The sequence below is a fragment of the Typopeltis vanoorti genome, chromosome 23 (assembly GCF_054136105.1).
Source record: "Typopeltis vanoorti isolate ZY-2024b chromosome 23, IOZ_Tvanoo_1.0, whole genome shotgun sequence".
Lineage (NCBI taxonomy): Eukaryota > Metazoa > Arthropoda > Arachnida > Uropygi > Thelyphonidae > Typopeltis > Typopeltis vanoorti.
The window spans coordinates 76,423,364-76,451,261 of NC_143571.1; the positions used below are offsets into that span (position 1 = coordinate 76,423,364).

The 27,898-nt window shown below is 35.3% G+C and overlaps 1 protein-coding gene across 7 annotated transcripts in view; it reads right to left on the reverse strand.

Moving 5' to 3' along the window:
- The window catches only part of LOC150094008 (RWD domain-containing protein 2A), a 217,076-nt gene that overhangs the window by 8,230 nt on the left and 180,948 nt on the right, over positions 1-27,898 (reverse strand). For 6 of the 7 annotated variants that reach the window (XM_090412853.1, XM_090412850.1, XM_090412846.1 and 3 more), the window contains 2 exons: positions 20,168-20,385; positions 6,080-6,957 (listed from right to left, as the gene is read on the reverse strand). In XM_090412853.1, the coding sequence (XP_090268979.1) occupies positions 6,253-6,957; positions 20,168-20,317 (855 nt within the window). In that variant the 5' untranslated portion in view covers positions 20,318-20,385 and the 3' untranslated portion in view covers positions 6,080-6,252. Of the gene's footprint in view, positions 1-6,079; positions 6,958-20,167; positions 20,386-27,898 lie in introns of those variants that run through there. The other variant, XM_090412852.1, reaches the window with a different exon arrangement.

Sequence of the window (27,898 nt, forward strand, 5' to 3'; positions counted from 1 at the left end):
TACTTCAGTCAAGAAGAGAGGTCAGTGTTGATAGCACTCCTTCTGGAACCAGCTCAAAGTGGACAACTCTGAGAATTTCATCAATCACATAACATGACATTTTTCTCAAACTGTTTTTTTCATCAGCACCGAGAGTGCTGTTCATCTACTGATTTTGCATGTTTGGAGATGTTAAAAATTACCCACTTTTCATCAAAAAGTGAGTTGAAACATTATTTTTGTGTATATTTCACAAAAATGTTTTTTTCCATAAGTGTTGCTGACCAACCAGAATGAGATGGACTTGGAGAATTAAGTTTACAGCCTTTATAAACAAGTTAAACGATCTTCTTTATTTGTTTTACACATGCTTTAGCTGCAGGTAGTTGAAACTGCATGTCCAAGTTTAAACTTTTCTGCATGTCCAAGTTTCTAAATTACATAATTTTAACCATTTGTTCTAAACACCATAACAATCATTTAAACAAAAGCATAAATGTTTCATATTTATGTTTATAAATTTTTCACATTTATTTAGTATAGAAAAATAGATATGAGACATAAAATATTAAAATTCAATATGAAAACAAATTCCAAAACATTTTGAGCACCCCTGTATACAGAAGCAGATATCTTGGAGCCTAAAAGCAGAGACGAGAGCCTGGTTCAAAATGTCTATCTCCTGTTGAATTACAGGAAAACAACTGAGATATCTAAAAATCAAATTTAATACTATGCTTCTCTCTCTCTCACACACACATACACACAAGCCAATCAGCTAGCTAAAAACCAACAAAAATAAGTTATTCAACGTAGTTATCAGCTATAAAAAACTGGCAGAAGAAATAAACCTAAGCTTGTGAGAAGATGAATGGAAAACATCTAAAATGGATCAACAACAAAAGAATTCTTGCCAAATAAAAGAAGCAGAATCTGGCTGAAAATGCATGCCACCTCTCCAGGTTTAACCATGCTACTAATGGGACCTGAAAAATTAAGACATTATCTAAATAGATTCCATATTCTGGAATTGTCATTTTTCATCTGTTGTCCATACCTTCAACAGACTGTCAATCACTTACTCTATGAATGTCAGCTACTGGACACTATCTGGATGCCCCTAATACAACACATCATCATCACTTCAGGAGATGAGTGGCTAGTGTCAAAACAGAGACTTATCCAAAAGCATTTTCAAAATTATTTAATTTTGCCAATAGGATAAACTTCCAATCATTGTAATTTAATATAACACTCATAATGTTTGGATTATATGGTGTAAAATATCTAAATATAAAAATATGTAAATAAGAATGTTAACATGCAAATACCTTACATATAGATGTAAAAATATAAATGTTAATTAGGTATTTAGAAGCTACATATAATATATACATTGTATGACATTAAGCATGTAGGAAATAAATTATCTCCTGGTAGGGTTACTATTGAGAGGAAAATACAAAAACACACACATTTTCATATATTTTCCCACTAATACATGTTGAGTATTTTTGTTTATTATTCACAGGGCTAGTATATTATAGGCTCTTTCATGTGTCGAACTAATAAAAGATGTAAACTTCCCATTCATACTTCATATGTCAACTGCAGGGAAAGTGATCAGTTTTCAATGGGATTAAAGGCAGTGGTAAGCTATGGAAATTTTAACAAAGGACTTGCATCGTCGAGCAAAAAAAGCTGTATTTCACACAAAAATGTTTATTAATACAGCTTGCAAATGGCAATCAAAAAGTATGAGGGGACAATCAACCCGTAAAGGCTATCATTTTTAAACAATTATTTCATGAAATATTTGCACACAATCATCTGTATTAATTTATCTTACATAAGAAACACATTATTTAACTATCAAAATATAATAAGAATAAAATCTTTAATAATCGCACATATGAAATAGTCTGCATTTTTTATAAACAAAATAAATTTCTTTTGTTTGCGATAGAAGTTTTTATGACAAACAATCTATAAAGAATAAATAAATATTATCTAAACACAATAATATTGAAGTACATTATATTTCTCTTTTGTTTTTATACTTCAAGTGATAATCAATGGTACCAATCAAGGGGCATTATTTTATAGTCCTATTTATTTATATGCAATTACCAAAAGTGAATTCTTATTTGTAAAATGGTAGTAACAGTAACTATATAATATTTTATTTAATAAAATCACTTTGTTAGGTTACCGATGGTTGTCACTTAATATATTTCAAAAAATTATGTTTTTTTTTTTTTAAATAAAAAAGTAAACAAGAAGAACAAGGGACTTGCAAATTTGAGAAAAATTTAACAAATGGCTCGGGCAAGCCCCTTATAGCTCACCACTGATTAAAGGTATTTCCCAAGCAGAAAGGCAAAACTTTTCATGAGTTAATGGTGGATCATGATTTCAGCAGGCTAGATGGTTTATATTTTTTATGCTCTAATTCTCTACAGTACTATGGAACGCACCACATCACTTTTGACTTTACTGATAAACTGGAAATTTTTTTTTTTTTTTTTTTTTTGCATTTTAATTATCTCTCTCTCTAAAATGCAGGATTTTTATTTTAATCCTACCACAAATGATTGATATTCTTTTAATGATGGCGTCACACCATGGAGTGAAAACAATTTATCACACCCATACTTGCATCATAGCAGGATTTGAACCCATATAACTTATCTGAAGCAGAGCAGATGTTTCACCTATTCAGGCATCTCAGAATTGTAGTATTCTGTGAAAATGTTATCATGAAGATGGAGTTGCAAGATATTGAGTACAGATTGTAATTTCAGAGATATATGTACATGCTTATATGAATGAAAGTTTTTCCATTCCAGAAAATGGAAAGGAGGCTGTAAGTTTGCACTGAACAATTAGATGATGGTTTCTTATTGCACATTTCCTAACAGGTTAAGAAGAAATGCAATTACAGTGACAGTAATCACCGTAATCCGCGCTATGCAAAACCGCATTGTTTGAGGTTTATTTATAAAGGTTTTCAATTTAATTTGTTTATTACAAAAATTTAGGATAATAAAAATGTTTAAAAATTAAATTTTTTTTTATTTTTATTAACTAAATAACAAATCAAATTCTTTTAAACTGATATAAAAGTTGTAGAAAACAAAACAAATATTGCTTCAATTTTAGAATACAGTAATTTACTTTTTACTAAAGTAGTCTTTTAGTGTTCATTGAACCATCTTTGTCTTCTTTATCTCTCCAAATACTAGATCTCTGTAGCATTTGATGGCATTATTGAGACTTTGTCTCACTTTGATGCTTCTTTCCAAATTCGGGTCGGCATTTAGGAGAAAGTCAGAAGCTTCGTGAAAGGTCAGCAAAGGAAAATTCTTCAACCAATACATCAGTGGGGTCATCTTCATCTTCTTCTGCTTCATAGACTCATTGTAGTTCCAACTCCAAAAGGGTTTCATCATCCAGATCATTTGAATGAGAATCAATACATTCATTCACATTGTTACAATCTAAACTTGTAAAACCAAGATCTTTGCCCATCTGCACAATTTCTGTTGAGATTTCCTCTTTTGGTGTTGCAAAGGCAACAAAGTCCTTTGAACAATGCGGCAAGATATTATGCCATACGACTCTCATTGCTTTGAGTCACCTCTTGCCAAGATTCAAATATTTTGAATGGCATCTTTTATGTTAAATTTCTTCCAAAATTCACTCAAAGTCCAAGAATCTTCTGCTGCAGCTTTAATAGCAAGACGAACTATGTAAGCCTCGAAAGTGGAGATAACACCTTGATCCATCGGCTGTGAAATTGATGTGTTTTTGAGAGAAAAAACGAATGTTGACATTTTCATCTAAGTCAGTCAATAGAGTTGGATGGCCTGGTGCATTGTCTAATAAAAGCAAAATTTTGAAAGGAATATCATTCTTTTTACAATAGCTTTTAACTTCGGGGCAAAAACAAGTTTTAAACCAGTCTTCGAAAATTGAACGAGTCACCCACGTTTTTTTATTCGAACGCCAATGAACAGGTAAATTGTTCTTTGTAAAGACCTCAAGAGCTCTTGGGTTTTCCACTCTGTACACTAACAGTGGCCTGAACTTTAAATCACCTGATGCATTACCTCCTAGAAAAAAGTGTCAATCAGTCTTTTGACACTTTATACCCAGCTTGTGTTTTTTCCTTCTCTGCTAGAAATGTGCGCGATGGCATTCTTTTCCAGAACAAGCTAGTCTCGTCGGCGTTAAAAATTTGATCATCTGTGTAGCCTTCCTTCTCAATAAGCTCCTTCAATTCATTGGGAAATAATTCTGCAGTTTTAGTGTCAGCACTTGCGCTTTCACCTTGGATTCTTACGTTATGGAGTCCCATATGCTTTTTGTTGAAAGTTCATTTTTCACCTGGTCAGACTATGATAAATTTAGTTTAATCCTTTATCCAAGTGTGTGCAAACAAAGTTTGCGCCTGAAAGTATCTTCAGGACTGGGGTAAAGTGGTACAACACCGGGCAACTCCTTGCAAGGGGGATGACCTTGCTAATGCTTCTGCCTGGTATCTCCACTTGGGCCAAGCTCCCACCGAAGAGACCTCAATAAAGGTCAAAACTAGTCTGGATAGTGGCCCTTCCCTTAATGCATAACATTATACATATCTGCAAGGAGATGTGTTTTGCATTATGGGAGATACTGAGATAGGAGTGTTGATGGCTTGCTCCACCTTTGCAAGGAGTTGCCTGGTGTTGTACCACTTTACCCCAGTCCTGAAGATACTTTCAGGCACAAACTTTGTTTGCACACACTTGGATAAAGGATTAAACTAAATTTATCATATGCTTTTTGAAATTGTAGCACCACCTGTGAATTGCTATAAATGTTTCACTGGTTGTACCTCCTTCATTTTCTTTTATTTTCATATAGACTTTGCTTTTGCCTGGATTATCATTTGACTCAAAGGAATCTTTTTCTGATTACAATCTTCAATCCAGATCATTAGAAGGCGTTCCATATTTTCCATTGTAGAAGATCGATTTCTTGTGATCACTTTTGACATATAAGAAGTGGTGCTCATTCCATGTTTTTTAATCTTTTCTTTTCTCTGAATAATTGTTCGTACAGATGACTTATTCATTGAATTCTCATGTGCTATTTTAGCAAACGAAGTGCCATTCTCGTGACATTTTATAATTTCAAGTTTCTTCTCTAATGTCAATCACTTGCATTTTTTTGTTACTCCAACAGTGTCTTCTTTGTTTTGTCTCTTTTCGCTCATACTTAAATAATAAAAAAATATTAAATACTAATATTAACGTAAATAATAAAATGTCGCGGGGAAAGAAAGTGTCTACATGAGAGCAATCGAATAACTACTGCATAAATGTGACTCTCGACTTGCTGCATCCGGGAGTCGCTGGTCAGTCTTGACAATGTTAGTGTAATAATGACAAGTGTAATAATAAAAACCGCGTTAGACCAAAACCCGCATTGTTCAAAATGGCGCTATACAAGGTATTCTTGTATATACATATTTTCATAATTAAAACTCATTTTTTAACAGACTACACACACTTATTAACAATTAAGTATCTTATATGGAAATGATTTCCCACCTACTATGTGCAAGAATAAAATTTACTTAGCCCTCAAACTCACCTCTTTATAAGAATATACTGGTAGGGTAATGATAGATTCACGAGCATGCAATCTGCTAGATGTGCAAAGCTAGAAGTTCGTAAAATGTCTCAAAGGCTAGCAGTTCCAATACAGTGTTTTAATTAAAGTAACTGTTTCGCTGGTCATATATAATTTTTTTTAGATATTTTAAATATTAACACAAATGAGATATCACAGCAATGATTTTCAAAGGTTGGATCTTTTATAATTTAAAAAATTTCAAAGCATGATCTCCCATACTATTTTCATTCCTCCTTATGTCTGCAATACAAATAATCCAATTTAGACAAGGCACTGTTTGTATTTCCTTCTTAAAACACTTAGTTTTTTTTTTTAATATAATATTTACTGTTCTTTTAGTTTTTACTATCAAATGCAAGAAGCATATTGAATGTTTTAGAAACACGAAAATTACAAACCTATACAATGAGAAGTATAGCAGTTTAAATGTCAAAAAATTATTTATATTATAAAATTGCACACAATATATACACAGAAACCGGTATTTCTATTCTTACATATAGTTTCATATTACATACATACATATGTACATACTATATTTCTACTATTAAAATCTTTCAGGAGAAGAAATATTGCACAAAAAGATTATCAACATTAATGAGATGTTTCTGCAGTCCTACCATCAATTCCAAAATATTCTTTAAAAACATAACCACATTCATGAATATCCAAAAACTGAAAAAATTGTCCCATGTCCATATGATACTCACGTCCTGGGCCCTGTCGGGGTTGAAAACTGATTTCTTCAAATGAATGAAACTTTCTGAAGGAATCAATATTTGTATCATTTGTGTGTGTATTTTCTGTTTTTTTCAAAATAATCTTTTTCCAGCTCATATATTTTACTCTCTTCCAAAATGTACTACAATCATTAGCGAAACCTTCAGCACAAATAAATCCTGGTTTTCCAGGAAGACAAAATCCAGTAAGATTAAGACTACTACCTAGTTCTAGAATGGCCCTTCGTTTACTTTTGTTAAAAATGTGATGACTGTATATCCAAAGCCTCATAAAACCACTGCAATCAGTACCGTCATCATTGTTATCAGATAAATGATGAGAAGAACCAATGCTCGTTTCTTCAGAACACTTTTCAAAGTAAGGTAGTGCATTATCTTGTAACCACTGAATTAGCGAACCAATGCATAATTCTCCTTTTCCCTGTTTTGAAAAGAAATCATTAATGTCTGAGTTTAGCTGGTGCTGCTGGTCCCTTGTCAAGCTAGGGGATCGGGCATACACCTCTGGTTCTGCTTCTGGATAATCTCGTGGAAGACTGACATCAACTTCTAGTTTTTCCTGTTAACATAAAATATATTTTAGATAGTAAGTTTATACTATTATTATTTTATTCAATTAAGGGAAATTTCAAATCAAAGTTTTGTAAAATAAGATTACAGTTTTGATTAAGCATAGTTATGGGAATAATCTTAGATGAAAACTAGACTAATGGATGACTATACATATCAAAGTGGAATTTTGGAATTTTGATATTGTGAAGGTCAAAATGGAGCATGTGATAATCATAACACATGGAGTGTATGGTGAGCAAGAGGAAAAATTCTTCTCCAGCATGCTAATTTTTCCTTGAATCCGAACTACTGTGTCATCTGGCTGAAGAAACATCTTGAAGTTAATGATACTGGATAACACTTGCCTTAATTGTTGAGCATAGAGGTTTGCATGAATGGCATATCCTTCTGCAACAAGCTCAGTTATTTGCACTCTCAACATTGCATCAAACACACAACATGAACTTGTTCTTCACATCAACCTTCTTTTCTGATAAGACCAGAAGTGCTTCATTTTCATTTTTCACGTTCAAGCTGGTGAAAAAGATCCACTTTTAATCTTATTGAAAAATGAAGTTGCTTGAGGGGGGGGGGGGGAAACCATGTTTGGTTATAATGGCTTTTATCTTCAGAATTTGTAATTATTATTTGGTTGTCGGCAAAAAAGAGAGTGTTTAAGTTCACTGTAGGAGAAAGTTTAATTCCTTGATGTAAATTTTTATTCCATTTTATTATTATTATTATTATTATAAAAACCTCCATGGAGTCAAAGACTCATCGTGGGAGGTCCACTGTTATACACACAGTTTATCATACTGTGCCTTAAACATATTCACTGTCTTTGCACACACCACACTCTCGGGCAAAGCATTCCAATCACTCACCACTCTCCATGCAAAAAACCTGCTCCTCACTCCCTTGCTCATACCCACCTTATATAGCTTCCAGGAATGACCTCTTGTTCTCCTGCTATCCTCACCCATTCTGTGCAAAACCTCCCAGACGTTAATCTGGTAATAACCACTAAGAGGAGGGGGGATATGTCTCAATCATACCCCCCCCCTCCTCCTTCTATCCACCAATTTCTGCAAATTGCATTTTGTCAATCTGACTTCATACTCTACATTCCAGAGACCAGAAACCACCTTAGTCAATCGCCTCTGAACTTTTTCCAACGCAATTTCATCTTTTTGAAAACCAGGTGACCAGATTTGTGCACAGTAATCCATATGTGGCCTGATCAAAGCCTTATACAAAGGAACCATAACATCCATACTTCTACAAGTCAATGTCCTCCACATCATTCCCATTATCCGCTGTGTTGTCTTCACCATTTTAGTAACATGTCCCCGAAATTTTAGGTCCTTGTCTACAATCACTCCCAGATCTCTCATTTCCTCTACCTCTTCCAAGATATTCGTACCGATTGTATACTTTACATCCCATCTCTGCTTCCCAAATTTCAAAACCTTACACTTTGAAACATTGAATTGACATCCCCACTTATTTACCCATTCAGACAGTGTATTCAAGTCCTCTTGCAAAGCTACTGCATCCACGCTACTCCTGATAGCTCTGCCCAACTTTGCATCTGCAAACAACTGCACATCACCATTCAGACCTCTCCAGATATCATTTACATACAAATTAAAGCAATGGACCCAAAACAGACCCTTGAGGTATGCAACACTAGTGACTTTCCTCTTCTGGGATATCACTCCTCCATAGACAACTCACTGATACCTATCAGACAACCAATCTACTGTTCATCCCCATCCGTTCCAATTTAATTACCAGCTTATCATGTGGCAATTTATCAAACGCCTTTGCAAAATCTAAATATACCCCTGTATATGCAATACCCTTATCCAACGCATTTGTCACTTTATTATAACAAGTAAGCAGGTTGCTAAAGCACGATCTTCCTTTAGTAAATCCATGCTGGCCGCCAAAGAGTATTTTTCTGTTGTCAACCCAATTCTGAACTTTATTCCTAACTAACTTCTCTAATACCTTGACCACAACTCCAGACACACAGACTGTCTATAATTCAAAGCCTTACTCTTATCACCTCCCTTATGAATTGGAACAATTTTACCCTCTTTCCACTCTTTTGGAACTTGACCCAGTGAGAGACTCATGTTGAAAAGATATACAAAAGCTGTTGTTAGCTCTCTGGCACATTCCCTCAAGACACATGGTGAAATAGCATCAAGTCCCACAGCCTTATTTACATCAGGTCTATTCAATTCCTCATATACCTCCTGTTCACTTACTAACAGTTCCTCCTCCTTTCAAGTTCTGCATGATGCCACATTCACAAGAATGAAATACCTTTAGAAATTGCTCACTAAATATTTCAACTATATCCTCCGTAGCGGTTATCATTCCTCCGTTTTCACCAATCAATCCCATCCTACCATAATCATTCTTTCTTCTACTGGCGACATATCGAAAAAACTCCTTAGGATTTATTTTGGCTGCTTTAGCTAACTGCTGCTCATACTGCATTTTTGCTACCCTTATCAAGCTAGTCACCTTCCTCGCCTGCTCTTTGTACTTCTCATGCAACTGGTTGTTATAAATACTCATTTTGTGTTTCTTCCATAATACCTTCTTCTTCCAGATTGCATACCTTATCTCTTGATTCATCCATTTTACACCCACTCTATTTACCCACTTGACCCTTGGAATACATTCTGATATTGCCTCCACCAAATAGTTCTTGAGTATGACCCAAGCAGCATTGATATCCTTTCCATCTAGTTCCTCTTTCCAATTTATTATCGCAAGCTGTTTCCTGAACTTTTCATAATTACCAGTCTTATAATTCCACATATATCCTTTTCTAACAGATGTCCTCGAATGACTGGTCACCCTGCAAGTGATCACCTCGTGGTCACTCTCACCAACTGGTGGAAGATTTGACACCTCATTTATAATAACATCATCTGATGAGATGATCAAATCCAATACTCTTGATCCTTGTGTACCCTCTGTTACATGCTGCCTAAGGTAATTATCTTTCAAAAACTCCAAAAATTCAAAACCTCTTGCTTCCAAGTCTATATTACCATAATTAAAGTCTCCCATAACGATAACTCATTTCTTGCTAGCCAATTTGCCTATGCATTTCCTTCTCATTACCCTGCATATTACCAGGTCTATAGCAACACCCAACTAAATATTTCATCCTGTATACTTCTACCTCACACCATATGGCCTCAAAACCATGACCACTATCTGCACCTTGCAATTCCACCTTAGATGGGCACAACTCATCTGCTACCGTTAACAGTACTCCTCCTCCCTTTCTTCCCTGTCTATCTTCACGAAAAATATCATATCCGTTCATCTCTATTCCTGTCAGGATGTCATCGTCATCTAACCACGTCTCACTTATACCAACAATTTTGGGGCGAACAGACTCGAGCAAAGCAACAATTTCGTTCCTCTTATTTCGAATACTTCTAGCATTAGTGAATAAACATAAGAAATCATCACTGCTTCTACAAGTCCTAAGAACATCGCTCCTACGATGCGACTCTTCAATACCTTCCCCAGTCACTTCCTTTATATTACCACCAATTCTACAACTTTTTTCACACCTCAACTCTTTCCACCCATCCCAGGCCATCTCCTCAATCTGTGTTTGTCCGCTTACATATTCACCTCTGAATTCAGCACCCGCATGTTTCATAAAGTTTCTCCCCGTCCACACTGACTCCCCCCCCCCCCGTTTCCCTGTTCGGGAAACGGGGGGAGAGTCAGGTATTTTACCTCCACTCTCTCATTTACTTCATTCATAATATTCACCTCTCCATTTGCAAGTGAACAAATACTTCTCCCAACCTTACTTTTTTGCTTTTTCATATCACTTTGCACCACCTCAGATATTATTTCATTTAAGCAAATATTAAAAAGAGTTGCTAAGAGGGGACATCCCTGTCACACCCCTTGGTTTATCTCTCTCGTATATGATAGCTCGTGATTTAATCTTATTTGTATTTGATTATTTTCATATATACTTGTGATAGCTTTTAGGATATTATTTGGTATTTGTCTTTCTTTTAATATGTTAAATAATATGTTTCTTTTAACTTTGTCAAATGCATTTTCAAAGTCAATTAATGCAATGTGTTTCTAAATTGTATTCTCTTCTTTTCTCTATTATTAATTTTAGACAAAAGGCTGGATCTATACATGATCGTCCTTTTCTAAATTCATTCTGTACTTCTAAAATAAAGTTTTCGGAATATTTCATTAGTTTGCTATTTAAGATTCTGATATATATTTTGTAACAGGAATTTAGTATACTGATACCTCTATAGTTTTTAGGGTCATCTTTATTACCTTTTTTAAAGATAGGAATCATAATTGCTTTTTTCCATTCTTTTTTTGAGGGATACCAGTTGAATAAATTTTATTTAAAAATAATAAGTCTTTCTTTGAATCTTGTTCCTGCATATTTATATAGTTCTGAACCTAGCTTATCTTCTCCAGGTTATTTTCCGTTTCTTGTTTCTTTCAGGCTGATTTCTAATTCTTCTTTAGTTATTTCCTTTTCATTTTCGTTAATTGTTTGCCAGTTGGCTTTTTTAAAATATTTGGCTGTCCACAATTCTGTGTAGTAATTTAGAAATTCTTCCAATTTCAATTCCATGTTTAATTTTATGTTTTCTTTGGTATCTGCATTTAAGTGTTTCAAAATCTTATATACATTGGGTCTTATTTTATAAAAAATCATGTTCTAAATTAGAAACAAATTTGTTCCATGATTCTCTATGTCTTTTTCTGACTTCTCTTTTAGCTATGGCTCTTATTCTTTTATATTCTATTTCATCTTCTAATCTTTTACTGCTTAACCATTTGTGATAGGATTCTTTTTTCTTTTTGATTATTTCTTTGATTGTATCATCCCAGATCTTCAGTTTTTCCCTTTTATTGAATTTTTTGGTCTTTCCTAAGCTTTCATTTGCTGCTGCATTTAGTATCGTTTTTATATTAAGCCATTCTATTTCTATTTCTTCATTTTATCTAGATATGGGTTAATTCTTTGTTCATATAGCCATTGTACATTTGTGGCATTCAATAGTCTAGTTTTATAAACAAATGTTTCAAATTTTCTTTCTGTTCTTGTTACTTGTAACCATTTAGATGGTAATCTTAATTTTATTTTAACAAGGAAGTGTTCACTGCTTATTTCATATCCTCTGTGAACTCTAACATCTAGTGAAAATTTTAATGTCTTTTCATTTAATGTAAAATAATCTAATATTGATTTCCATCCTCTTGCTGGCCAAGTATATTTATGTATGTCTTTATGTTTATAGAAGGAATTCATTATTTTTAGGTTATTATAAACTACAAAGTCAATCAATTTTTTACCATTCCTGTTTAGAGTATGTTCTCCATGTATTCCTATATTATTATTAATTTTCGTGTTTCCAATTCTTGTGTTTAAGTCTCCTGCTAAAATTACGTAATCATTTTTATTTATTTTATTATATATGTGTCTTAACAGTTAGAGTAGATGGCAGTAGGGTTGGCCCCCTGTGAGAATAGTGACTGGAGAAGTGGGACTACATGGTGTAATGCAGAATTCAGTGGAGTCTGAAGGGAATAATGATAGGTATAGAAACATTGATAACGTGTTGACGTTTCTTTATACAAATGCTAGGACTTTCTGGAATAAAGGAGATGAATTGGTGGAAAGGAGATGAACTGATGATAGCCTCAACTTGTCCAAAGATTTTTGGGATGAATGAGGCATGACTAACAGCAGGGGCACGACAAGGGTATTTTCCACCCAGGTGCAAAGTTTTATCGGCCGTCCCTAATACTGTATTGTATAATCCAAATTAGATATTAGCTACATAAAATGTCGCTCTATCAATGTTGCCACCTGGGTGCGGTGCACCCTCGGGTTGGCGTGGCCCTGGCTAACAGAAGATATACTGACGGGAACAGAAGTAGCAGGGTACAGCATTTTGTGGCAGGATCGAAAGGCAAACACAGTGGTGGAGTATTACTTATTTTCTACATAAAATATTAGCTACATAAAATGTCGCTCTATCAATGTTGCCACCTGGGTGCGGTGCACCCTCGGGTTGGCGTGGCCCTGGCTAACAGAAGATATACTGACGGGAACAGAAGTAGCAGGGTACAGCATTTTGTGGCAGGATCGAAAGGCAAACACAGTGGTGGAGTATTACTTATTGCTTATGATAAGTAATGACTTTTGTCCTCTCAAAGTGGAGGATTTGGAGGGAGACAATGGCACTAATAGTTTTAAGAGCATATAGTGTAAAGTGGGCAGGACAGGATATTTAGTGGGGTGTTGCTATAAGCAAGGAGCATAAAACGTGATGAAATGTTTAAGTGTCCAAGCTTGGCAAGGGCAAAAAGAATGATCATTATAGGAGATTTTAACTAAAGCAGTATAAATTGGAAAGCGGAAACTGCAGGTAAAGGGAATGGAATTTCTGGAATTCATGAGGGACAAATGTCTTAGGCAACATGTAGAAGGAACACAGGGTTCAAAAGTTTTGGATTTGGTTATAGCATCAGCAGATCAAACTGTAACTGAGATAGAATTTCTGACCACAGCTAGAGAGACTGACCAGAGAGACTAGAGTTGTGGTTGCGACTTGGAGAATGATTTGAGAATGCATGAGTATTAAGAAGAAAGGAATTTATGTGGCATTATAAAGCAGGTGATTATAATAATCTTAGAAATCAACTTGCGACAATTGTGGATGGAAGAATTGGAAGGGTGAGATATTATCAAGTGCATAGAAACTAGAAGAAATATTAGCAGCAATGGCAAGATGTATACTTCAAGTGAAAAACAGAACATAAAACAATACTAAATGGGAACTGAAAGTGAAAAAAAAGATTACGCAAGAGATATAAGGAGAGGGGTAGAGATGATGATTTATGGTTTTAATGGCGCAAGGACAGCAAATACTGTGCCACATGAAAGGTTATGGTAGTACACAAGGAAAGACAATCACAAACATCCATGCCTGCAACAGGATTTGAACCTGCAACCTGTTAGTTGGAGAGCAGGTAAGTGAACCACTCAGCCAACCAGGCTGGCAAGAGAGGCATAGAGAGCAGACACATGAAGAATACAAGACTCATGCCAAGAGAGTGACTAGTACAGTAAGGAAGGTAAAACTTAATATGAGAAAAGATTGCCCTGAGATGCAGGAAAGTCCAACAACAAAATTCTATCATTGTGTGGCCAGTAGGAGGAGGAGGAGGAAAGATTGTGGAAGAATGACAATGTAAGCCAAAGATGGGAGAGCAGAATGACTGATGCAGAGGATAGTGGAGTTGTTTAATGATCACTTTATTGGGTATTTCATTCTAGAGAAGTAGGTTTTAATACTAGAGGGATGAGGAGTGTTCAAGGTTTAGAAGTGCAAGAGGAGAATGTGTTTCAAATACTGTGTACACTGGATGTTAATAAAGCAATAATACTAGATAAAATTTTGCCATGTATTTTGAGAGAATGTGCCAAAGAAATGACAGCTATGTTGACTTGGCTTTTCAATGAGAGTGACTATAAGATAGGCCTAAGGAGCGGAAGGAGGGAAAGATAGTGCCATTGCATAAAGGTGGTAGTAGAACGGAAGTGTCAAGCTATAGACAAGTTTGTATTTCTTTATTAGTTAAGATTTTGGAGAAATTAGTGAGAGATCATACACAGGACTGGGTGGATGAGGGCAATGTTATTTGTGAGTCAGCATGGATTTGTTATGGGTGGCTAGTGTTTTAATAATCCGATTGCATTTTATAATAAGGTAACAAGAGCAGTTGATAATGGAACAGCATATACTGCCATTGTTTGGGATTTTACAAAGGCATTTGACAGGGTGCCACATGATAAGCTGATATTTAAGTTACAGCACATAGGCTTAGTTAGATGTCTGGTTAGTAAATTGGGAACTGGTTGTCTGATAGATATCAAAGCATTGTGTATGAAGGAGAAGTATCAAGGTAACAGAAAGTGGCATTTCACAGGGCTCATTACTGGGACCCATACTGTTTAACCTTTATATTAATAATACTGTCAATAGATTGCAAGGGGGGTATTCAGCTGTTTGCTAATGAAGTAAAGTTTGGAAGAGTTATTAGTAATAGACAGCTGTGGTAGCCCTTCAGGAGGAATTGAATAAGCTGGATAGATGGGAAAATCAATGAGGGATCAGTTTAATTCAACTAAATGTAGTCCTGAAGTTTGGAATACATTGATAGGCAGCTGTATACTATGTTGCAGGAACTGTACCAAAGTAGGGGAGGCAAGGAACTTTGGGATGATGACTGATAGAAACTTGAATTTCAAGGGACAAATTGCAAACTTTGTGAAGATAACCTAGAGAACTGCTGCAATACAGACCAATGCTGACCAGCAGAGATAGAAGAGTTGTGACTCCTTTATATGAAGCCTCCTGATCAACCTACACCTGGAGTGCCATGCTCAGATTTGATCACCAGGATTGGAAAGGGATAAATTAACTTTGGAAAGAGTGCAGAGGCAGATAAGAAAAATGGATAGACTGTGGGAATATGGACTGTAAATTAATAGATGGAAGGAGAGGTGATATGATTATGATTGAGACATTTAAACTGTTGAGAGGTAGCTTTACGGTTGACAATGGGGAGATTTTTTATCTAGTAAAATAAGGGAAAGAACCAAGGACAAGCAGGACCATCCCTGGAAGTTGCAAAAGAAAGTCATGCGCAAGAAGGTAAGGTGTGGTTTCTTTGTACTGATGGTAGTTGAACTGCGAAATACATTGTGTGACAGAGTGATGAGGGCACGAACAGTAAATAAGTGTAAGGAGTGGCATGATGGAATGTGTTGTTTAGGATGGACCTCCCACAATGACTTCATGGAGTTCTGAATAATAATAACTGATACTAAGGGCTCACCTAGTATTCTAATCAGATGATCATAATTTCCTGCTTTGTATTTCAGAATAAACATTTTCTGAATGTCACATCCATAGACTTCAGCCAGTTAGGTCAGTAAAGAATAACTGTCATCAACTAAAAGCAGAACAGTCATCTTTAACTGAAATCTCACTCTGACCTCAAGTTTCTTCTGCACTTACTGCTTGAGGAGGACATCCTGCAACAGCTCAATAAATTTTGGTTCATTCTTATCAAAGGGATAAGAATGAACCCAACCAATGTTCATATCATTAAAGTCACCCATGATGATTATCCATTAGCACCCATGAGGGTGATTTGGCAATGCATTTTATCCTCACTGGCAACTGTTCCGCTAGTTAGCAATGTCTCATGTATTTAATCTTGTTATTCTCTCTCATTCCAGATAGCTTCAAACTGACTGCTCCATGGAAAATGTCTGCTAATATTGCAATCAGTTTTCTGCTCTAACTGGACTGAAATCATCTGATGTCGTTAGCAGCAGTTTCACCCCCCCTCTTATTATTTATTGGTTAAAGATGCCAAGAAATTATATTCTTGGTTTAATCCTTAATCCTTTACTTGTAAGCTTTGTTTGCAAGTAAAGTCTGAACTATTTTCAGGACTGGGCAACTCGTATAAAGAAGCTTATCACATCACATCACTTGCTTTAGTATCACATAGTGCAAAGCACGAATGCTTACGGATATGTATAATGCTATGCGTTATTGAAGGGTCACTATCTAGACCAGTTTCGGACTTTATTGAGGTCTCATCAGTGGGAGCCAGACCGAGAGGTGATACCAAGGAATGCAGAAATCACATTTCCATATACGAGTAAACAAAAGGTGTCACACCTTATTATTAAAATACTCTGGATTAGAGATAATTATCATGCCATCACAGAGTATGTCAATAAGGATATGTGCTTTGCGTTATGTGAAGTCATGAGCTTCTTCATATGAGTTGAAGTCCTGAAAATAGTTCAGGGGCAAACTTTGTTTGCTTATACTTGGATAAATGATTAAACCAAGAATATAATTTCTTGGCATCTTTAATTTATAGTACAACCAAGTGGAAAAATTTCCAACAACAATTATTTATTGGTATGAGACCTAATGATCACTTAACAATAAATAATTTCTCTAAACTGCTGATACCAAATTCATTCAAGTGCATGTTGTCTCACTAGATAAATTTATTCTTCACTCAACCTCACTTGTTTAACATGTTGATTGTTAATTTTAATGGTATTTTAGGAGATGAAAACATAATGATATAATAACTAAAATAATTTAATTATTTTAGTTATTGTATTTCACCACAGATGGCATCTTCAGGGTATAATACACAGATATAACAAACTTACTTACATATAGTAAGTTTACTTACTATATAAGTAAGTAAACTTATCTCTCAGTAAGTGTATAAATTCCATTCGCTTCCTGCCATGTGATCTTTCCTCCTTCCAATCTATATCTCCGAAGTTGAAATCTCCATAATAATTACTTGACTTGCACTCATTGTACTAATCTCCTGATGCACAAAAATACACATTATCCCTGGCCTATAGTAGCAACCAATTTTATATTTTGCTCTATTAGCCTCAATCTCACACCAGATTGACTCAAAAGAACTGATATTTGCCCAACAAATACCTAATCTTGTTGGTTGCAATTTATCTGCTATCATCAGTGGTACCCCACCCTCTGCCCTATCTACTCTATCCTCCCTGAAAATACTAAATCAATCACATTCTATCTCTGTAACTGTCATCTGCTGTTAGCCAAGTCTCACTAATGCATATAGCTTTTGGCAAGGTTGCTTTAACCAGTGCCAAAAGCTCTTCCCTCTTATTCCTGATGCTTCTAGCATTAATATAGAAACTGTAGCATTCCCTTATGTCCCAAATCACCTTTACATTCTGAATTGACCAATGCATTCAATATTGTTGCCTGAGTCTAGATTCTGCATTTTTTGTTCATTCACATACTTATTTCCTTCATGAATGCCGTCACTCACACACACACACACACACACACACACACACACACACACACACACTTGTCTGCATATGCCCTAATTGTTTTAGTTTTCCTGACTTTGCACTTCCCCACTCTCAGTAAATAAAGCTCTCTCCAGACACCTAACTCTAAATCCATTTAAGTGCAGTCTAGCATCATACAAATCTATGTGACTGTTGAACAACTTTCTATCTGTCATAATTTCAAGATCTCTAGCCTTATCAGTTAGTCAAGCATAATTTCAAGATCTCTAGCCTTATCAGTTAGTCAAGCATCAATATATGGGATTATGCTTGGAGTAATAACATGGAGTAATATAACATGCTGTGGAGAGAACCTTTATCAGGGCTTTTCAACTGAAGATAAGTTACTTGGTCTCATACAGAGATGGCAAGGTTTTTCCTCCTGCAAAACAGGGAAACCAACCATTAGAACATATGCAATTAACAAATATAATACAATCACATCATAGCATGAGTTGCTTCAGCCATAAATCCGAATCAACCAACCGACTATTGGGATATCTCATTGCCAACTTTATACTCACTAACACTGAATTGACAGCCATTATTGTTTTCCCATACTTACAGCCTATACAAACCACTCTGTAAATATTGTACATCACTAGCAACACTGATTGCCATGCCTATCTTTGCATCATTGGCAAACAACTGAAGATCTACTGTCTGACCTTTCCAATATCATTAATGTATAGTTTAAACATAGTGGTCCAAGGACTGATCCCAGGCACACCACAGGTCACCTTAAATCTGCAGATTCACTCACCCCTCCAATTCACCACTTTTTGATACCTGTCCAACATCCACTTTTTCAATTGAGAATAGTTAACCAATTTCATGTGGAGGCAGCAGGTTTTTTTTTTTTTTTCTCTCCCAGAAACTTGGGTTTTTCATACCATGTACACACAAATCAGCTTTCAGAACACATGCAATTTGGAGAAAAAAATACTGCGGTTGGTGATTGCACGGTAGATGGTAGTAGTGTTGTAGGAGAATTTAGAAGTAGTGGAGAGGGTGAGATGTATTTAGAAAAGTAGAGTGCCCTCTGATGAGTCTTTGGACTCCCTGGAGGTGTCACATAATAATAATAATAGTTTATATTCCAATCACATATTCTGAAGTTTTCACAAGAGCCTTATATGTGGTATCCTAGGCAAATGCCTTGGCAAAGTTCAACAGTATCATAGCATATATACATTCCTTTTATCCAACTTAGCCATAACATTATTATAAAATGTGAGAAAATTGCTCAGATATCGACTACCTTTAATAAGTTTTTGCCGTTTTCTTTGCAAAGCATAGCTGGTTTATCCACTTATTTCTGAATATGGGTTCTTACAGATTTTAAACTTCTCTAAAATCTTCACAATTATTCCAGATATCTGAAATAATTGTGAAGGCTACTTAAGACAAGCATCCTGAACATACTTTAAATATTTTTAGTATAATATACTTGAAATATTATAATATGCTTTATTTCAAATATATAATACAATACTAGAATAATAATTTTAAAAAAGAGCTCTTAATAACTATTTCCATACTGATAAAAGTGAAAATGTGGTGAACAAATTTGATCTAATCTACTGCTAGAACTCTAAGACAACTAATGATGAGAGTGCTATTCTTTATTATTATTAACATTTGACCTCCTCGGAATCAGAGTTTAAGTCATTCTTAAATTTATAAAAAACAAAAATATTCGGTTCCACCTATATTCTGTAATGATAATCAACAGCATCAACATAAAATCTTTCAAATATAACTGCCTAACACTCCGATCATATATGGGCGTCCAAAGAGTTTAGAAGAGTTCAATGAAAGTTCTCATAGAGAAAAATACGAAAAACGAAGTCATGTTGTCGGTTCGAACCCTGTAACCACAGTTTCACCACTGCTTAGGCACAAACACATTCAAATATATTTCATTACCTAAATATCCATTATTCCATTCCTCGTAGTGAATAATAACGTGGGAGAGAGAGAGGAAAAAAAAAAACTTTATGGCCTTCTCCGCTATCTTTCGCTAAAATCCGAGGATTTGTGTGTTGGTGGATAATTAAACTGTTAAACTGCCGTGGCTTTTCTAAACATACCCTAATTCCTGTTTATTAACAAGAACCAGCGTGTTAGCCCTGATGTTGATGAAAGTTCTCTCCCACTCACTACAGAAATGAAACTCAATATTTTCACAAAATTATACCAAAGAAAGAAAACGCATACCATTTACCTTATCAGCAGACACATTAATGAAAAGCGTGAAGTCCAACCGAGGTGGTAAATCAGTTGTCCTGCCTCGTATAAAGTCATCTACATCAGCTACAACTTGTGGGTTATCTATCTTAAATTCCTCATTATTTGGATACATGCTCGACAGCATCTCCACTTCTGATAACTGTAAAACTAATCGGCTCTTAAGTTTATCATCCGAATTATTTTCGTTACCAGCTGCTAACATAATTGCAAGTGGGATAAATTTAATTTCTGTTCTGAATAACTAATCTTTGTGTAGTTTTAGTTGATGTGTTTGGCAAATAAAAAAAAAAAAATCTGCATTTCATTTTCTTGTTTCTCAATAAACTTAACCTGCTATACGCAATTGAATAATTACAATATACATCTGACCACAATCGCATCCTTTACTTTGAAATAAAATAAGAATGTCACATAGTACTCATGGCCAACAACGCCACCACGAAAACAATAATGGCCAACAATATAAATTGACACAAAACAGCACACAAGCCCACACATGCAAACTATATTATCTCGTATTTGATGTCTCAGTCAGTACAAATACGAATGCCTTGGTAAGTAGTATTTTAATAAATTGAGCAGAACTGCGAGCCAACGACAAGCTTTTTTACAACTTCGGGAAACAACACACGTTACGCAAGAGGTTTCGAAAAGCTGCTGGCATACCGTAACGAAGAGAAAATAGGGAACTAGATGTGAAAGAGAATACAAACGAATGAAAAACGGTTGAATCAGTGTGAGATTCAAAAAAGATAACAGAAGAATAAACGCAATTTCTCGGGTATTAAAAATCGAAGGGGTTGCTGCAATGCATGTATCTAAATAACGGAACCAACAGGAACAAAAATGCAGAGCTTTCAATATCAGTTAGCTTGAACTGTCCAAAAATGATGGATGCTTGACACTTATCTAACAGAGAATGATGTTATCTCCAGTTAGAATGTACATAATATTGCAATTTAAGGGGGAATCGAGCAATCAGAACTAAGGGAGGGATTTTGCTAACTAGAAAAGTAGAACTACAACCAGTGATAGTAGAGGTTCAGCAAATTATAGAGTAGAGAAAGGCAGCACATATGAGGCTATTTGGTGAAATAAAAACCAAAAGGACAAAATATGTAGTTGATTGCGGCTATGGGCCAGGAAGAGAGATATTGATAACATGAATCTCCATATTAATTCAATGAATTATTATGGAGTACTTCATCTGTGGAACATACATTAAAAAGAAAAGGTACAGGTGTACAGCTAATTAGAGATAATTACCTGGAACAAAATGTGGTGAAAAGTAAGAGGGATTTTAGAGTTCCGCATCTGAAGTTAGCATCACTTAATTTGTCCTTATCAAAAGTATTCCAGTAGTATTAGATTACATACTTTCAGATAGAAAGATAAGTCGGTTGGGAGTTAAATGGATGAGTAGATTATTTAAGTTGGAAATGCAGTAGAAGAAAATGTTATGGAATGTGTTTATAAAGAAAAAGGTGATCAGTAGGCTCATGGGCTATACAACGCATAAGCAAAGACAAATGACATGCTGAAGGGATATCCAAAAGAGTTCTTTCGCTAAGTGCTGAGTGAATGAAAAATGCTAACTTGAATTACTATCGATGATAAAGAGGTGACAGCAGAGAAAACAACTGAATTACTTAGTGATCTCTTTACAAGTGTGTGTATCATTCAGGTGATCATGCAGTCACTGGTGCGAAATGAATCGAACCAGTAGAGAGAGATAAAATGGAAGTGTTTAGGGATATTAAGGAATGTTGATGTGAATTCACTATATTGATAAACTATGTATTACGGGAAAGTGTAATAGAAATGACAGTTCTATTCAAGAAGCAAATTTAAACCTCAAACCGATAGAATGCTAAGACAGTGTGGGAAGATGGCAAAATAGTTAAATAAATAAAAATGCAGTTAACTCCATTCATTCCATTATAGGGAGATGCGAAGCATTTAACCCTATCTGGCTTTTGGAGGCAGACTGGGCAGTTCAATCTCCACCAGTAGCCAATCAAAGATACCTGGCCTAAGAGTATTACTAATTTTAAGCAGCAACCAATGAATAGACAGGCAAACAAATACTGCCATTTCTTTGTACCTAACTGTAAAAGGATATGTTTTTGTCTGAAAAATTTCAACAATGAGGTTGCAAATTTAAAACCATTCATCATCTCAGGACTTTAAGATAAAGTATAAGTTGAATAAGGGCTGAATCTAGGCATGGGCAGATAGGAACATGACCATCTATGGAGGAGGCAGAATGGCCTTGTGAAAAGACAGTTTTCTCTTAGTAACTCTCTCACTTTCTATAGCAAAATGATGTGAAAAATGGCTACACTATCATATTGATATCCCCATGGGGCTTGCGACTTGCAGGCATGGGCATGGCTAACCCAGGGTACCAGAGCTAAGTATGATCTATTTCAAAGCTTTTGGTCATATTTTTCTCTAACTCTTCAACTTCCTGCTTCTATCCGCATACTAACATTCTCTCTAATTAGGATTCTTTACTTAAAACTTTCTGTCTGTCTCTTTTCTTGCTTACTAACCTCAGGAGGAGGTCCTCCATTCTCCCAGAAGCTATTAGAGTACTCGAGGGCTAGGAGTGTTTCCTCCTCTTTCAACTAACCACTAATAGTTATAGTAGTGGGCAGCAGCGCTATGTGTATTAACCTCATGTTACAATACTGTGATGTGGAAGGCAAGGGGAAACCACCACATTACATTCCCAAGTAAAAGCAGCAATGGAAGTTAAAAATGAAATCAAGATTGGCGATGGAGCCTTCACTGAAGTAGTCATGCCCAGGAGAAGTAACCGGGCTTCTCAGGTCGACAGCCAATCCTGGTACTTATTCAAAAATGAAGACAAGAAATAAGCTGAATATTGGAACATGGAATGTAAGAACACTGCTAGAATCAGGTAAAATATAAAATGTGAAAAAAGAAATGGAAAGACTTGAAATAGACATTCTGGACATTAGTGAGACGAGATGGGAGGGACAGGGTGATTTCTGGAGTGGAGAATTTCGGATAATATATTCAGGACAAAAGAAGGGCGAGTGAGGTGTTGCAATAATGCTTCATAAAAAGTTGGAAAGTTAATCACTACAATAATTAACTATAGCGACAGAATCATGGCGATAAGCATTCAAAATGAACCAGTAAACCTCAATATTATAATGGTCTACATGCCAACATTACAACATAGCGATGAAGAAATAGAAGAAATTTATGAACAAATAGAAGAAATCTGGAGCAGCTTTAAAGACAGAGACAATACAATAACAATGGGAGATTGGAATGCTATAGTGGGAGAAGAGAGCAATGATAATGTTTCAGGAAGATTTGGTCTTAGACGTAGGAATGAAAGAGGAAAGCAATTAATAGAATTTTGTACAGAAAAACAGTAAGTTATAGCAAATACACTATTTCAAGTTCCAAAAAGAAAAAGATACACCTGGAAAGCACCTGGGGATTCAAATAGATTATATATTGGTCAAGAAAAGATAAAGGTACCAAATAAAAAATTGCAAAAGTTATCCAGGTTCCGACATTAGTAGTGACTATAACCTTGTCTTATAATAAAAACAGAACTGAAACATAGGAAACAAATCCAAAGATACAAACCAATAAGATGGAACCTTGAAAAATTAAAGATTAAAGAAGTAAAGAGAGGATACTAAGAGGCAACTGATCATAACATTCCAGAAAACATAAATAGTCAGAATAATATTGAAAACCAATGGAATATGATTAAAGAGTTAATTACAAATTCACCAAATCAATTAATGAAAAATGCAAGAAAACATTGGATAACAGATGAAATACTTGGCCTTATGGATAAAAGAAGAAAATATAAAAATGCTGTTAAAGAAGAAGATGTGGCCAAATACAAATATCGTAAAAATCAAATTACAAGAAAATGTAGACAAGAGCCAAAAAATAATACCTGGAAGAACAATGTAATAACATAGATGAATTATTTAAAAAAGAAAACATAGAGAAAGCCTATAAAGAAATTAACAAACTGACTTTCAAATTTAACAAGAACAGCAAAAACGATGCCATCAAAGATGAAAATGGAAAATTTCTAATAGAATCTGAGGATATATTAATGGAATGGAAGAATTATCTAGAAAATCTCTATAATGGCGACGAACGTGGTGTTGATATCAGCATAGAAAATCAAAATGAAGAATGAAGATAATCTAGGACCCCCAATAATGCGAGAAGAATTTAATAAAGCACTGTCCGAAATAAGTAACGGAAAAAGTCCAGGTGTAGACATTATTCCTATAGAACTGCTACAAAATCTAGGTGATGAGACAAAAATCTTACTCTATCAATTAATAGCCCAAATCTATGATAGAGGAGAAATACCAAAGGAGTTTATGAAATCGGCCATAATACCAATACCAAAAAAAGAATAATGCAAACAAATGCAGCCAATTTAGAACAATAGTTCAAAAATAGATTTGAACGATTATTCAAAAATAGATTGTCTATTGGATGAAGACCAATTTAGATTCAGAAAGAATAAAGGAACAAGAGAGGCAATACCCTGTTTAAGAAACAATAATAGAGAGAAGATTAGACATTAGTCAAAATACTTACATTTGCTTCCTTGATTTAAAGAAAGCAATTGATAAAGTAAACCAGCAAAGACTCCTTAATTGTCTAACTAATATCGGCATAGATTTGAGGGATAGGAAAATAATTTATCAAATTTACAAAAATCAAAATGGACGGATTAAAATCAATGATAAGGAGAAAATAATAAATATCAGGAGTGGAGTGAGACAAGGATGTATACTTTCACCACTTTTATTTAATTTATATATTGAAAAGGCCATTCAGGAAACTAAAGTTAAAATAAATAGTGGCATAAAGATAAATGGTGAGCAAGTCATGTGTATAAGATTTGCTGATGACATAGCCCTTGTAGCAGAAAACAGAAGAACGTTTAAAATCAATGCTAGAATTACTAAATAATAATCATGAAAAATATAAAATGAAAATCAACACAGATAAGACTAAAATCATTGTTACAGGCAAAATCCCTATCAATACAGAGCATATAGACATCAGCGGGGAACAAATAAAAACAAGTGAAAAGCTTTAAATATTTAGGTAGCCTAATAACAGAAGATGATAGAACAAGAGAAGACATAAGATCAAGAATTAAACATCGCAAAAGACCAATTCTCTAAGATGAAAAGCATTTTAACAGGAAACCTCAACCTACAATTGAAAAAAAAAATAGTAACGACATTGATATGGAGCATTGCACTGTATGGATGTGAAACCTGGATTCTAGCCAGAGAAGATGTAAGAAAATTGGAGGCTTTTGAAATGGGGTGCTAGCGTTGCATGAACAAAATAAAATGGACAGAAAAAAATCAAACAAACAGTCCTGAGAGAGATAAACGAAACAAGAACTCTAATAAAATCGATCAAAATTAGAAGGGATAGGTGGCTTGGACATATACTTCAACATGATGGACTTGTGAAAAGAATAACTGAAGGCAAAATAGAGGGGAAAAGAAGAAGAGGCAGACCAAGGAAAAGCTTTCTTGACCAAGTCAAAGACAGCACGGGTTTGAGGAGTTACCAGGAGGTTAAGAAGAAAGCCAATGACAGAGCAGAATGGAGGAAATTGCTGCTGAGCTACCAGTCCCAAGACTGATGCAACTGATGATGATGATGATGATGTTGATGGCCTTCGAAAAATATTTGACTCGATACCTAATGGAGTATTATAACATATTATATTGGAGCAAAAGGAGATGAAAATTCAAGTTGGTGATGTGGTTAAGAGCATGGATGATGGAGAGTAGATTATTGCTGTAGTTCGAAGAGAAGATTGGTGAGTGACTGAACGCCCGTGTACTGCAGCAGATACAGTTCTGTTTTTGCAGTAATATTATTGGAAATAAATTCATAGAGAGCATCAAGCTCCTTACGGATGATTCTAAATTGGGTGATGGAAGCAATAGTTAAGATAGGTGATATGGAGATCCTGCAGCACTATATATAGATCTTGGTAGTTTGGGAAAAGTTAAGTTACTGCCAATTCAACTTGTCAAACAAATTTATGTACATAGAGCAAACAAACAAAATCACCCGAACTGGATGGAAGAGCACTGCAAAGAAATTGATGAGGTTAGCGATTGAAGGAAAAAGATGAGCATAGAAGAAAATGTACAGGAAATATTACAAAATTCGGCGAAATATCTTAACAGATCGCACGGATGTAAAGAAACGTAGTTGCTAACTCTCATCATATGACTTTGATACAATATCTGAGATAACGTGCACAGATTTGGTCATCTAGGTGTCTCAGAAAAGTAGGCGACATGGAGAGAATTTATCACCATTTCCACATCACGTTGCACAGTGCGCTCTATGAGGATAGACCAAAGCCATAAAAATCTATATTGGTCACAAGGTTTTTAGTTAATAAACGGATTAATTGGAACAATATAAATATATGTTACTCACGGTTTTCACTGAGTAGATGCTAGAGAATTTTCTGATATATAAATGAAAAAGAAAGCATGAGGTATAGCTCTCTTGAAGTTGTCTGCATAGTTCAGTGAGAGTGGCGCTTGAATAATTGCGATAGGCCGCCTGAAGGTAGACTTAAATTCAAGTCTAGTTGTGGACTAGAGGAACAGTTTTCAAAGCCTATTTTCGACCGGTTTCCGAGTTAGTCGATCTCTGGCACGGGCAAGCGGGTATTTTCTCTCCCGGAAACTCGGGTTTTTCGTCCCGTAAACTGAACACAAACGACGGTAGAACTTATGTTATTTCAGACAGTAACATATCCTGTTAGGGTTAGGTAACAAGAGATAGACGCACTTGTTTGCCCGTCTCTTCACCCGCCTATATTAATGATAGGCATAGGCTAGCTATCTCTGATTGGCTACGGGTAGAGATTGAACTGCCCACTCAGTCTCCAAAAAGCTAGATAGGGTTTAAAGGCCTCGCCTACTCCCTATAAGGGAATAACACTGAGAAAAAATATAAGTGATTTAATCAGGTTTCATTTCACTACTAAGCTTCATCGGAAATGTGGACTCAGGTGAATATAGTAGCAGGGAGTAAACATCTTAAAAACAATTGTACTTCAACAAAACAGAGTTTAGAACAAGTAGTAATTGTGTTTGAATTGGAGTCCGAACGTTAGTTCTGCGTGAAGCACTTTGCGTGTGAATGAAATCACGAGTACGCCAAAACTGGATTAGAGCGCTATGTGAATCGGATATGCCGTAACTGTGATTATTGTTTAGATGGGCTGGGTCGAGAGCTATTTCTTTGGATTCGAAGATACGTATCTCTAATTTTCATCGGAGCATTTATGGATGTTTGAAGTTGAGTTCCAGTCTATTTGATGTTGTCGTCCTTCAACATTGATATTGGCCAAGAATAAAACGGGGCTGGATAGGGCACTAGCGCTGGTTCTGTTATAAGAAATGTCAAGTTGATGTTTTTCTAGGTGAAGAGAAATTGATTTTTCTGTCTGGCCATAATATGGTTTGCTGCAACTGCAAATGATTTTGTATACTTGCAAAGAGCGGTAGGAGTCTGGTTAGAAAGTGATAGTGGAGTTAATATGTGTAGAAAGTGTAAAGAGAATGAGGACTTCAAGCGTGTTTCGTGTATCGAGACTGATATCGTTAACGGTAGTCAGAATGTA